At 40.3% G+C, this 12572-nt stretch overlaps 1 protein-coding gene across 5 annotated transcripts in view; it reads left to right on the top strand.

Moving 5' to 3' along the window:
• The window catches only part of LOC129717741 (RNA-binding protein Pasilla), a 141796-nt gene that overhangs the window by 48438 nt on the left and 80786 nt on the right, over positions 1–12572 (top strand). The window contains exons 1-2 of one of the 5 annotated variants that reach the window (XR_008726734.1): positions 564–965; positions 3691–4355. The exons of 1 other annotated variant lie outside the window; for it this stretch is intronic. Coding sequence is in view for 3 of the 4 variants with exons in the window: in XM_055667860.1 (XP_055523835.1) it covers positions 964–965; positions 3691–4355 (667 nt within the window). In the remaining variant the exon portion in view is untranslated. Of the gene's footprint in view, positions 1–563; positions 966–3019; positions 4356–12572 lie in introns of those variants that run through there. 3 more of the 5 variants (XM_055667860.1, XM_055667861.1, XM_055667864.1) reach the window with 3 other exon arrangements.

The following is a 12572-nucleotide window of genomic DNA, read 5'->3' on the forward strand; positions in this document are numbered from 1 at the left end:
ATTCTGCTCTCTAGTCTGCGTCGAGTTCAGCGGGCAGAAACTTCGTGATTCAAGCCAAACAGACTTGAACGCCTCCCTTTATTGCAGCTGCAGTGAAAATTCGAAAATCACGTGCAAAGCCACGCGTCCCTCGACTGGACCACAGACGATGACGACGACGACGACAACGACGGATGCAATCGCTCAATTGGTAATCAATGGCGTCTGGTTTTTTTTTGCGAAACACCATAAAAATTGACACTTGTTATGCGAGCTCGGTGGTTGCTAAGAGTTTAACTCTAGAGCGCCATTTACAGCCAAACAGCAATCTGGTACGAGAGAGTAGGAAGAGTAGCCACTAACTGTGAGGGGTAAAAACAACGCATATGGTTGTAGCGACGGACGAAGCCTGCTTCGTTCGTTTCAGGCAGTCCAGCCAGTGTGGACGTCACCGTTCGATGGCGATGGCGACGACGACATCGCGAACAAAACATGCACACAAAAAATGTGTGAGTATGAGACAAACTACGTTGACTGACTAACTGGCTAACTAACTGTGGCTGGCTGACTGGCAGTCAGTTCAAGAGAGTGTCAGTTTCAGTCCAATATTGGTCGTGAATAGAAATAGACAAAAAAACAGCACGGCGCGTGCTGTGTGTCTCCGCTCCCGGTTGTCGCGAAAAGAAAAGAAAAACATCAGACGGTGCAGTGCAGTGTTCTTCTTCTTCTTCCGTGCTGGAAAAGTATCGAATTGCCGCGAAGAGGAACCCCGCGTTAGTGTCATCCTCCACGCCGAATCAAGTATCATTTTGTGTTTGTGTGTGTGCGTGCGTATGTGTGTATGTGTGCACATATGTGATTGTTCTGTGGCGAGCTTTATCCATTGTTTACCACTGGCATCTAATAGCCGCCGCCTGCCACGACGGTATCCACCTGACACGTTGCCACGGAAATGGATTCTCAACTGCTGGAGCTGTTTCTAAGATGTGAGTCACGAACTCAGTGCTCTAGCTGCTATCTGGTGTTCAAGGGATAAGCGCTATAAATTCCGAAGACAGGGACATTTTAAATTGTGGTGTGAGTAATTGGCATTTGAATCTCGCGAGGCCTGATGGAAGGACAGGCAGGCTGCCACCAGTGTGTGCGGTCGGAACTTGCTGATGATGGCACTGTAGGTTGATGGCCGGTTTACAGCTCAACCAACTGATTGCGACAATTGAACGAGATTGGAAATACCTCAGCATGCCAACTAACGTGGAACTTTCCCAGTTTTCACTGACAAACAAAACAGAAACAGAAAACAAAATTCAACGGGGTGTGAAATATAGATCAATTACCCAACAGCATAATGTTGTTGGTGATAATGATTTCCGCCCAGAACTCGGTAGTGCTGTAAGTGTTCTGCATAACGAACTCATCGAGCCGTGCTTCCTAGCCAGTTAAACTGACTGGTTGGCTTTAAACTGGCTTCATTAATTATCATTAGTCGCGATTTTTTTTTTTCGTTCACCCTGCACTGTGCTCTCAGGGGGTTATTGAAATTTATGGCCCCGCCATCGAAACGTATTGGAGTACGATTAAAACCTCCAATAAAGCCAACTCACTCAGTTTGCCGAAGAACAGCGTTGTGGGTTTAAATTTCGTCAGTATCCTAATCTAAAACCTCTTCATTTGCTATTTAAATATGGAAATTAGCTTCGGTGACCAAATCTGAAAACCAGTACTGTACGCCTCTACGCGCGCACGAATCACCTCTGTCGTCCACTCCACGCACACTCTCCACCGAGTCCGGTCGGTGTCATCTGCACTGACGAGATTAGACCTATAACTCCGCACATAAAGAAAGGAAAAAACAAGCTCCAATCGGGGACAAACCCAGGCTCAGAAATCTGCTGGACAAAATTTTGAAATTCTTATGCACACGCTGTGCTCTTCTCCTCTCTATCGCAACACGGACAGATTAGTTTAGCAATAAATTAAACATGACCCGCAGTCATGGTGACCCAAAAACATTTTTACGGTCTTTTCTGTTAGTGGTTAGTGCCTGGAGTTTTCTCCAAAAACTTAGGTATCACTGCAGGATCGATACCGAAATAATTCACGAGCAGAACGGCAAAAGGTCGTGAGTGTAAATTATACTGCGAAAATCATCCCTCACTCGTTTTGTTTACACTTGCACTTACGACCTTTTGACATGGGTGTTACGAACTGAAATCGATTTGACGTATGTCTGGTCTGCTTGTAGGTGAGATTACCACATATGCAATGTGGCGCTCCCTTCCCCTTTGCGGAAAACATCCGCGACCCTCAGAGTCTGTGCCTCAGTCGCAGTAGCACGACACATATCGCTTTTTTATTAGACTCTCCTTGAAATCGCTTAGATGTTCTTAACATACACAACGCTAGTGCACATTCAATTCACACCGAAAACGTCAGCAATGGCAGTAGCAGCAGCAGCGCCAACGGCCCGCCGGTTACCAATACTGGCACCGTCGCACTTCCCCACTCTCCTTCTCGTTACGTGGTATGTTTTGCAATTCCGTATGCGTGACTGTAAAGTTTTGTCTTAGGTTTTCGACATCGTCATCGTTGTTTTCTTTCCGTTCGCGTTTGAATTTACTTCGTTCGTTCTATTACCATACCATGCGTTCTGGTCATCTGGTTGTTTCAGTTGGAAATATCGTGCTCTATTTATTTATGCTTTGCTTGTTTGCCGTTTGTTTGATAGCTGTTTTTCTTTTTCCGTTCCTTCCTTGGAAGTTGCTTATCGCATTGACATACCAAACAACAACAATTCCCAAACATGGAGGCCCAACTGAGTCGCGAAATTGACACTTTTTTCAGTGCCAGTGCTGCCATCAATGATAATACTCAAACGGGCCGCGCGCGCGTGTGACACTCACGCATCCGTCACGACCACTGCCAAAACGTTCCAACCAAAAAAACACACGCACCGTCAACTCGGAACACGAACCGTCATATTAATGTTTTTTCTTCTATCAACTCTTCTCTCCCTTTTCCCTATTTTGTGCCAATTTAGGATAAGAAAGTCCGACCTAAAAAACCAAACACTCTCAAGTCTTTGAAATGAAGTATTCCTAAACCAAATGCAACAACCATTTCAAGCGTTCTAACCATTCCGAAACCGTACCTCGAAGCATACACAAAGTAAATTAGTACGAAGCAAATGGTGACAGTGTGTGAGTGTGTCGAATTTCTACTGCCATACTCTCGCAAAAACTTCCGCCGGGAAACGACGTGAACGGCGACGATTTTAGCAACTGGCGGTTGCACAAATATCGAAGCCGTTGTCCCATCCATGAACTGTCAAATCCATCTCCGTCAGCATCTGTCGTGTCGAAGTAAATAATCAAAATTCACATTTAAAAACAAAAAAAAAACAAGATACGTCCAGGAGTCATTACTTGTCGCCGGAAAATCACTACTAACATCAACTGTTTACTAAATAAACCACACGATCGTAAGCGTCAGCGCAAAAGCATTTTGAATGTCACACCCATAGCTGAAGCCACAGTCAATTTCGTCACACTCACCTCGAGATAGAAGTGCAATTATAGTGTTTCACCGAAACAAAAAATATATAAGAGAACACCAAACACCCTCAGCAAACTGCTCCTTTCTGCAAAACTACATCGCAAATAAAAAAAACTAACGTCGGCCTCATCCGGCTATTTTCACGAACCCATCCAGGTTTTACCATAAAGGATTTCCAATGTTAAATAGCCAACAGCAATCACCGGCAGCCTCACAGCAGCAGCGTCACACGCCGAACAGCCACTCGCCTGACCAGCAGCACAGCAGCAGTCACAGCTATTTTATCTTCGATGAACTGAATTCGGCCCTGGCAGCCGAACGCAATAACAACAGCGCTACGAAAAACAGTGCCCAAAGTCTGGTCCTGGCGGCCGCCAACAGCAATGATAGTATCATCGCCAAGATCAATCAGATCAACAGTACGCATCACTGTGCTAGCGCCGGAAGTGCACGAACTGCAAATACCGGCTCCGGTACCGGTCTATCGTCGCCGTCATCCGCCACCGGGGGTGCCTCGTCACAAACCTCCATCTCCTCCGTATCTTCGTCCAGTGGTACAGGCGGAATCATGTCGCAGCAGCAGCAGCATCACCAAATCATGTCCGCATTGGCACAGCAAAAGTCACCCTTCAGTCAGCGGTTTCCCTACGGAAACAGCAGTGCAACCAGTACTATTAACAGTGCGGCCAATCAAGCATTCCAGAATCAGCAAACCTCTTTCACGCAATTTGGAGCCTATGGTCAGACACAACCTACGACTACACTGCTACAGCAATCCCAGCAGCAAGCCTCATCTCTGCAGCAGCAGAAGACTAGTTTCGGTGAGTTGTCACTCTCAAACAAAACAAAAAAAAACAATACTCTTCTACCTTCTCAAAACAACACCACCGCATGCTTTGTTCGTGTTTGTTGTGAGTACAATCATCGCTACTACCACACACCACCACCACCAAGCTAATCACGCCGTCGGCCGCCATCTCATCGTTGGATAATCAAGCGAAAATCATCACGTTCACAAGCCATTCATCTGTCTCAATTCACCAAATCATTAAAAAAAAACATTACCACCACCACTACCACCACAACTGTCGCCATTTGATTAGAAGTATCGATAATTTCTCGTATAAGTTTTTTCTCCAAGCTTGCGCATCACCCCCTTCTTCTCCCTCTATTCAATCTGCTGCCCCTTCCCGAGAGCGATACACTGTTCGTAGTGACGAAAACAAAAACCTGATGACATTTCATATCACTCGCATACGTATTAACATCCGTTGTCATACCTTCCGTGCCCAAGTTTTCCATTCCTCTACTATATTCTACGTATATTTCACATCGTTCAACAAAATTGTTTCATTTACCTGTTTTCTTTTTCTGTTATTCCGTAAAAACCATAATTATTCGTGCAATGTGTAATCCCCGAACCTCAGCGAATACACTGCGGGATGATACACGCACACTAATCCTATTTCATAAATGCTTACGCGCACTGCTAAATTTCCTCAATCATACTGTTGGTTGTTCGCACTGCCTCCGTAAAAAAGTAAAACGGTCTGGCAACACTAGGTCTATAACCGTGCAATTTGTTATTAAATTATCCAGATCTACCAACTGCAGTGACCCGTGAAGCAACAACACTTTGATTACCCCTGCGCAGCCATGTGACATGGACGACTAGTAGAACCCTTGTCAGTTTCCTCCGGTCCTTGACTGGGTCTTCGGATTTTTGCCATCAGCAATTTTCCGTACCTATTCATTCCATCACGATCCAATTAGCGTTTCTTGCTTTTGTGTTATACACGCTGTCACACCGCTCTTAGACCGATTCCTTTCTTCTTTCTGTACACGACTACAGGGAGAGGAAAAAAAATAGTACTGCTTCACCGCAACCAAACGACTCTTATCAAACCTAACAAACCAACCAAGATCGGGCTCACCCCCTACGCCAAACAGAAGAGTTGACAGCAATTGGTTAGTTTGGTCAATTTTATTTACTCCACATCCCAAGTCTAGCCGAACCCGCACAAAAGAAAGCAAATCAATTTTCCTGCTGCTACGAAACCGATCTACGACATCAGCAATAAAATCCAAAAAAAAAAAAAAAACAACTACGCAGTTAACTTTCCTCTTTTGTGGGTTATGGGTTTTACGAGGAAAAAAACCTAATTGTCGATGTGGAGACACTGATTTGCCATTACTTCCATTTATCTCTAACGTTTATTTATGAGTTCTTTACATGTACCTAAAAACTGATAGATGAAAACTGATAGTTTGCTGGAATAATTATCAAAATATCGATTCTCGGTATGTTCGCAGCTTTCTAAATTGTTCAACAGACTCGGTTTGGTTATTGAAAATTCCATGCTAAATTAAATGCAACAATTGTTATAGGCATCCGAAATAGGGGAGAACCGTTCAAAACGCACCAGTTGGGTAAGATGGCCCATGCTATTAAGGTGAAACGATATTGAAGCCACAAACAACTGATTTCGGACCACCACTTCGAATTTTCAAAAGCACAAGACTCGGAAATAGATAATGCGTTCCCTGTGAAAACGTTATTTCATGTTTGCTTCCTTGGAACAAACATAAAATAGTGTTTTCATAGATGACGCATTAACTACTACCAAGTCTTGTGCCTTTGTAAATTTGAAACGGTGCACACTGAGAAAAAATGAACCCAAATTCGCACTAACTAGAAGCCGCTGGGCTGGCAACCTGAAATATATCATTTCTTAGTAAAATTGGTCAATGAATCGATTGGTGATAGTTCCATCCTCTGCAGGGCACGGGAAAAGGTCTATGCTTCCAAAAATACGCAAAACTAGAGAGGAAAGGGGAAAAATAGACCAGGTAGAATGCATTATGAAGCGCTGCAGAAAATTGCTTGACAACTTAAGGTATGGTCCACTGCTTTTGGTTTTAATTGTGAGATTTCAAGCGCTTCACACTTCGTGTGTTGCTATCCCGCATAATCAATAACCGTAAAACGTGCTTAAAAACTAGTTCGGGATATAGTCCCGACTGTATGGGGTATCATTGAACCATGAGGATTTTTTTTTTTACTCTCGCTTATTTTCCGTCGGTCTAGTTCCGCCACTGTTGTGGCCAATCACCGACGCCCAGGGAGGCGACTCCACACCCAGGACCCTAACTCACGACCCGTTTATTAACGGACCGGCGCCAACGGCTTTACTTCCTCATGCGATGGAAGGCGTGATCCCAGAGATTTTTCGCCTCAGAGAATCTCCCGGTGTCGGCTAGGATTGAATCTAGACCAGTTGGGTTGGTTGTGAGTGGATCACGCCACCTCACAACCATCGACACCTATGTCGGCGGTGGGATTCGAACCCAGGCGTCGAGCGTGGTTGGCGGAGACGTTACCAACCACACTAGGCCCCCGCCGAACCATAAGGATTATCATCCGTTTATGGTTATTGATAATGCGGGATGGGCATATTCTGCTTTGGAGCATATTGGCCTTTGGTGCGGTGCGGTGCGTCTTGGCCACAGGTTTGTTTGAAGCAATAGTAATTTTTATCGCAAATAACATTGAAACAAGTTTTTATGATAAGCTTCGTGATAAACATACTTTATATAGATCCTACAATCATCCTACACAATCAATGTCGCTTAAAAATTTTAAGAAGCGCTGTAAATTTTGTAAATTGTGCGTTCCGTGGTGTGCGAAGAAAACTTCTCCCTGGGCCTTAATTGCCCATCGTAATGCCAAAGGGCGAAATCAATATGCACAACGTAGGGCCGTGCGCGATCAACCTCGACAAACGAACCCTACTAAAATGTGGTAAACCTTCAAAAATTTGCAATCTGTTAAATCGTAGCAACCATCAAACCGGTAAAATGCTCTAGGCCTAGCGTTTTCATGCTAGTTGACCTATGGTCGAATATCGACTATTTTTGATTTGAATAAAGCTTTCCACACGTATGTAACTGATTGACTAATTGACTCAAGACTAATTTCGTGAACAGCGCGAACAACTTATGGGGGCTAGGGGGTACGCAAATGTCCACGCTTTTCCACGGTAGTGGGAGGAGCCCAAGTAACAATTCTATAGCTACTTGGTTTTATAACGGTTTTATCACAGCAATGAATATTACCAACGGTTTTATGGCGGTTAAACCCGTTGCCAAAAATAGCAAGTCGTAATGAACACTGATAGCTGTCAATAAAACTCTAATAAAACTTCCAATAAAACCGGCAAGAGTCAATGCGATTTTGCTTTATTATTGGTTTTATTATTACTATCTATTGCCCCTTAAAACCACTCCAGCTTGCTGTCATATAACATAGAAACCAGTTTTATTGCAGTCATTCAAATGCCCAGTTTTAACCTGTCAAACTTGTAAACAAATATATGCAGGCAATGATATACATACAGGTGAGACAAAAGCAGCTGAGTTGGTTTAGTGTGATGCAGAATTCTGTCGCAGTCTCCGTAAGATGTGTGTAAAATGCTTTAGAGCATCTTGCAGCGTATTTGTGAACATTGATGACGTAGAACTCCAAAAATCTAATAAAGTAACACAGCAAACTTAGTACTTTTCGGTAGTTTTTTTTAAATTTTATCGCCAGTTTGTCTTGTTTTGGTTGAAAATAATTTCCTATGTCGTTAAATTATGCGTCCTTAAAAATAAGGTAGGGGCAAGACACTATTGATATATTTCGAAATATATTCAATATTCAATTAAACTAAGTATGTATCGTTGCATTTTTCGTGCACCTCTCTATTTATATCAAAATTTGTCGATTCCTCATTATCGTCGGTGTGATGCCAGATTTTTCATAAAAATAAGGTTGTCTAGGTCTAGGCCTAATAATGCAGGCATCCAACCTTTGCCGCACCTTACAACATATATATCATTGAACTAGGCTTATTGCGGCTACGATTAATGCCAACTTATTACCAACCGCGCCATATTGATATTTTTGAAACTTTTTATAATCTTGAAACGAAAATCGAATCGTCGTCTGACTAACAAATGAATTGAATATCCAGAGTTGATTTTGATCTATCTCTGTATTGAAGAACACGGCTAGATTTTTTTTCTGAAAACTGAGCTGAAACAATCCAATTCATTTTTGCTAACAATGAGATCATTTTTGTAAGCCCGTACTATTTTGATGGCGCATAAATTTTAAGCGCCTATGATCTCAAAATGCACGACAAAATTTCATGCGCATATGCTTGAGAGCTACAAAACCTACCAAAAACCCCTCCTTATTCCTTATCTTTCTACAATATCACCATCAAATAAAATCGATTGCACGATGATAACCAACACAGGTGAAACATTTCTCCCGCGACGAGAGATTTCCTTATTAAAAAAAGTGGCGTGATGTTCTGGTGTGTGTGCAGGAACGGCACAACAAATCAACTTATTACGGTTGCTGTCAAGCAATGAAAAGTTGATTTGGACTTATTGTGGCAAGTAGCAGAGCGCAATAATGCAACCACACTTATTGCGCTCTTAAAGAGGTAATGCCAGTTGCTTATAGTATGCGGTACTCTTTCCATGTGGTTTTAAAGCAGTTTTATTGCCATTCTTATAATTGATTCAATAAGCTTGGCAAGAGTGCCCTAGTAACAATGTTAGTTTTATCAAAGTTTTATAGCGCTTGATACAGCCAAAATAGCGCTATAAAACTTTGATAAAACCAGTGTTGTTACTAGGGTGGGCCACATGGCTGTAAAGCAAACTTATAGCGGTTATCAGGAGGTTCTGATAGTATTTTTAGTTTTAACAGCAATTTTGCGAAATTGGTCATGAAAACCGCTAAAAGAATGCAATACGACTTAAATTGTTACTTGGGAGGAAGAAATGAAATGTCCACGTGGACACGATTTTTTTTTCAAAAAATGACAATCTATACATTGGCCTATGACAAATATTTTGGTTTTTGGAGTTGTTGTCAGCAATATTTGAGATCATGAATCATGTTATTTCTGGTCTCTTCTTTTTTTTTTTTTTTTTTTTGAAAGATTCTTCAGGCATGTTGAGCATGTGTTGAGAACTTTTCCAGAATTTCAGGTAAAAAGTTAGGAATTTTTAAGCCAATTTTGAACCACTTTTCATGAATTTTGTTTTAACTCTTTGAGGCACCTTTACCTATGCTGTAAGCTAAATTTTGGTTCAGTTTTGTCATTAGCCTCATCCATCTATGGAACCAGCTAAATTTGGAATCAATTTCTGCGGCGTCCTCCAACCATTAGGCTGAATTTTTTTTGTCCACGTGGAATGTGGACGTCCCCGTATGCATTTTGTCATAGGTTTACTCAAAGCATTCTAGCTCAGGAACTAATGTTTGTAGAGAAAAAACTGTCTGAGAACGGATTGTAAGAAACTGATGAAGCTTAAGAAAAAAAATTAACGCAATGAAAAAAAAAATTATAAAAAAATGCTCTTAACAAACACTTTGTTTTACTTTACAAAAAAAAATCTGTTAATAAAAAGACCAGGGTGGAGAAATAGAAAACAATTTTTTTAATAGAGGTTGAGATCTATAAAGAAATTCATTTCAACATGAATTATCAAGTAACTCTGAATCGGTTGTTTTGAAAGATAGAAATGTTTTTTTGCAAAGTTACTTAAAATTAACGGCACAGGGTCAGAATTCGTGAAACGGATCACCAAAAATCGCGATGTCTAATTTTTTCAAATAAGTATCAAAAACTTCAAGAGTTTCACTCGGGAAGTTGATTTTCCAATTTTTATTGAATTTGAGTAAATTTAAAAGTTGTTATTGTCATTTGAAATTTAGGTCAAAATTGTTTTTAAATAGACATAGCTTTAAAAATATTGCATCGAATTTGATGAAATTTTCACAGCAGATGCATGCTGAGTTGTAGTTTACGAAAACATTTTTTTTTAAGATTTTTTTTTTCTTTCAATAGTAACTATTTAAAACAATATGTTGAAAATCTATGTTCTGGGGCACTGAAAAATCTGAAAAAAATCACAAGTATTTTTGACGAAAATTCGAAACTGCCCTGAAAATTTCGCGGTGGTGATATGTTTTGATCAAAAGATATGGGCCTTCAAAGTTGGTGCCGCAACGCATTTTTCAAGCGAGAAATGCTCCTAAACCAAGTTTTCTTCAGTTCTCATACCAAAAAGTGCACCATAATGGCTAAAAGTAATAGCACGGGCGACATTAACCCGCTGTTGCGTTCTGTACGGTTGTCCACTAACTAAATTTTGCATTATTTTTTTAGTAAAATGTGTAGGTAGGCTTGCGAGTTGTAAGGGACATAAAATATACTGTCTTCATCATTAAGTTGGATAACAAACTAAGCATACTTTGACTATTTTGCGACTAAAAATCGTTTCTATTAAACTAATTTTACAAACCTTACAGAATTTTTGCATATAACTGAAACTGGGATTGTCAATAGTAGTACTGCTTACTCACTTCACACTTGAAAATGTGCTTGGCACCAACTTTGATGGCCCATATCTTTTGATCAAAAAACATCACCACCGCGAAATTTTCAGGGCAGTCTCGAAATTTCGTCAAAAATACTTGTGATTTTTTCAGATTTTTCAGTGCCCCAGAACATAGATTTTCAACATATTGTTTTAAATAGTTACTATTGAAAAAAAAAATCTTCAAAAATAATGTTTTCGTAAACTACAACTTAGCATGCATCTGCTGTGAAAATTTCATCAAATTCGATGCAATATTTTTAAAGCTATGTCTGTTTAAAAACAATTTTGACCTAGATTTCAAATGACAATAACAACTTGTAAACTTACTCAACTTCAATAAAAATTGGAAAATCAACTTCCCGAGTGAACCTCTTGAAGTTTTTAATACTTATTTGAAAAAATTAGACATCGCGATTTTTAGTGATCCGTTTCACGAATTCTGACCCTACAGCAACATTGTAGAACATCGTTTAGCTCTATATGCAAAGATAAGAAAGCTAGATGCTGGATTTCTTAGAAAATTTTTCCCTGGGATTCTACTATCGAGCCCTAGATCTAAATTTCCCCCTAAACCCGATTTCTAGAACGATGTACTTGGCGTCTCCATCGATTCAACAGTGAAGGAAGGTGCACGAATAATGTTCTCGTTAGAGTGGGTGACAGCTTTTGTCGCGTTTTGATAATGGCTAGGGACACGAAAATTCACAGGCATTGTTGAATACCTACAATCTTTCATTTTTTCCGGTTTGGGCTTTGGGAGCGAACCCACAGTTTTTTTCTTGTGATTTAGTTAAATAACTCTAAATCGGTTATTTTAAAAGATAGAAAAAATTTACGGGGCTACAACGTTGTAGAGCATCGTTTAACTCTATCTGCAAAAATAAGAGAATTAGATGCTGCATTTCATCGAAAATTTAGGTCACCCTAATATGTAATTACTGAAGAATGTGCGCACCATAATATTGCACAATTTTGTAGAAAAAAGTTTTTCTTCAGAATATTACTATCGAGCTCTAGATACAAATTTCCCCCTAAGCTCGTTCCCTAGAACAATGTATCTACGTCTCCATCGATTCAAGAGCGAAAGGAGACGCGTGATTAACGTTCTCGTTGGAGTGGGTGAGAGCTTTTGTAGCGTTTTAAAAACTGGACACCAAAATTCATAGGAATGGTCGAATAACTATATTTTTTTTTTATTTCTTAGGAGTGCATTTTTTTAGAAATTTATTTATTTATTCATTTCGTCAAGCAAATGTAGACTACAGTTATAATAATACAAGGTTTTTTATATTCTATACATTATTTCCTGTAGTTAGTCGTTTTTTAATTTTATTTCTGTCCATAGTGATGTTGATATTTTCGCAGTTCTGATTATAGTGACGCATCATGCGATAAAATTAATTGCGATAATAACTTAGAAGATTGCACGCGTTGAGAAATAATGTCATTGATAAAATAAAGCATTGAAAGTTCGCGGCGTTCTTTGAGTGCTTGTTTGTCTATAAGCATGCAGCGTGCTTCATATGATGATAAGGGAAATGCTGTCGAAGCGCGTACAAAAGAAATTGTTTTTGGACAGATTCAATGCGTTC

This window comes from Wyeomyia smithii, chromosome 1 (assembly GCF_029784165.1).
Source record: "Wyeomyia smithii strain HCP4-BCI-WySm-NY-G18 chromosome 1, ASM2978416v1, whole genome shotgun sequence".
Taxonomy (NCBI): domain Eukaryota; kingdom Metazoa; phylum Arthropoda; class Insecta; order Diptera; family Culicidae; genus Wyeomyia; species Wyeomyia smithii.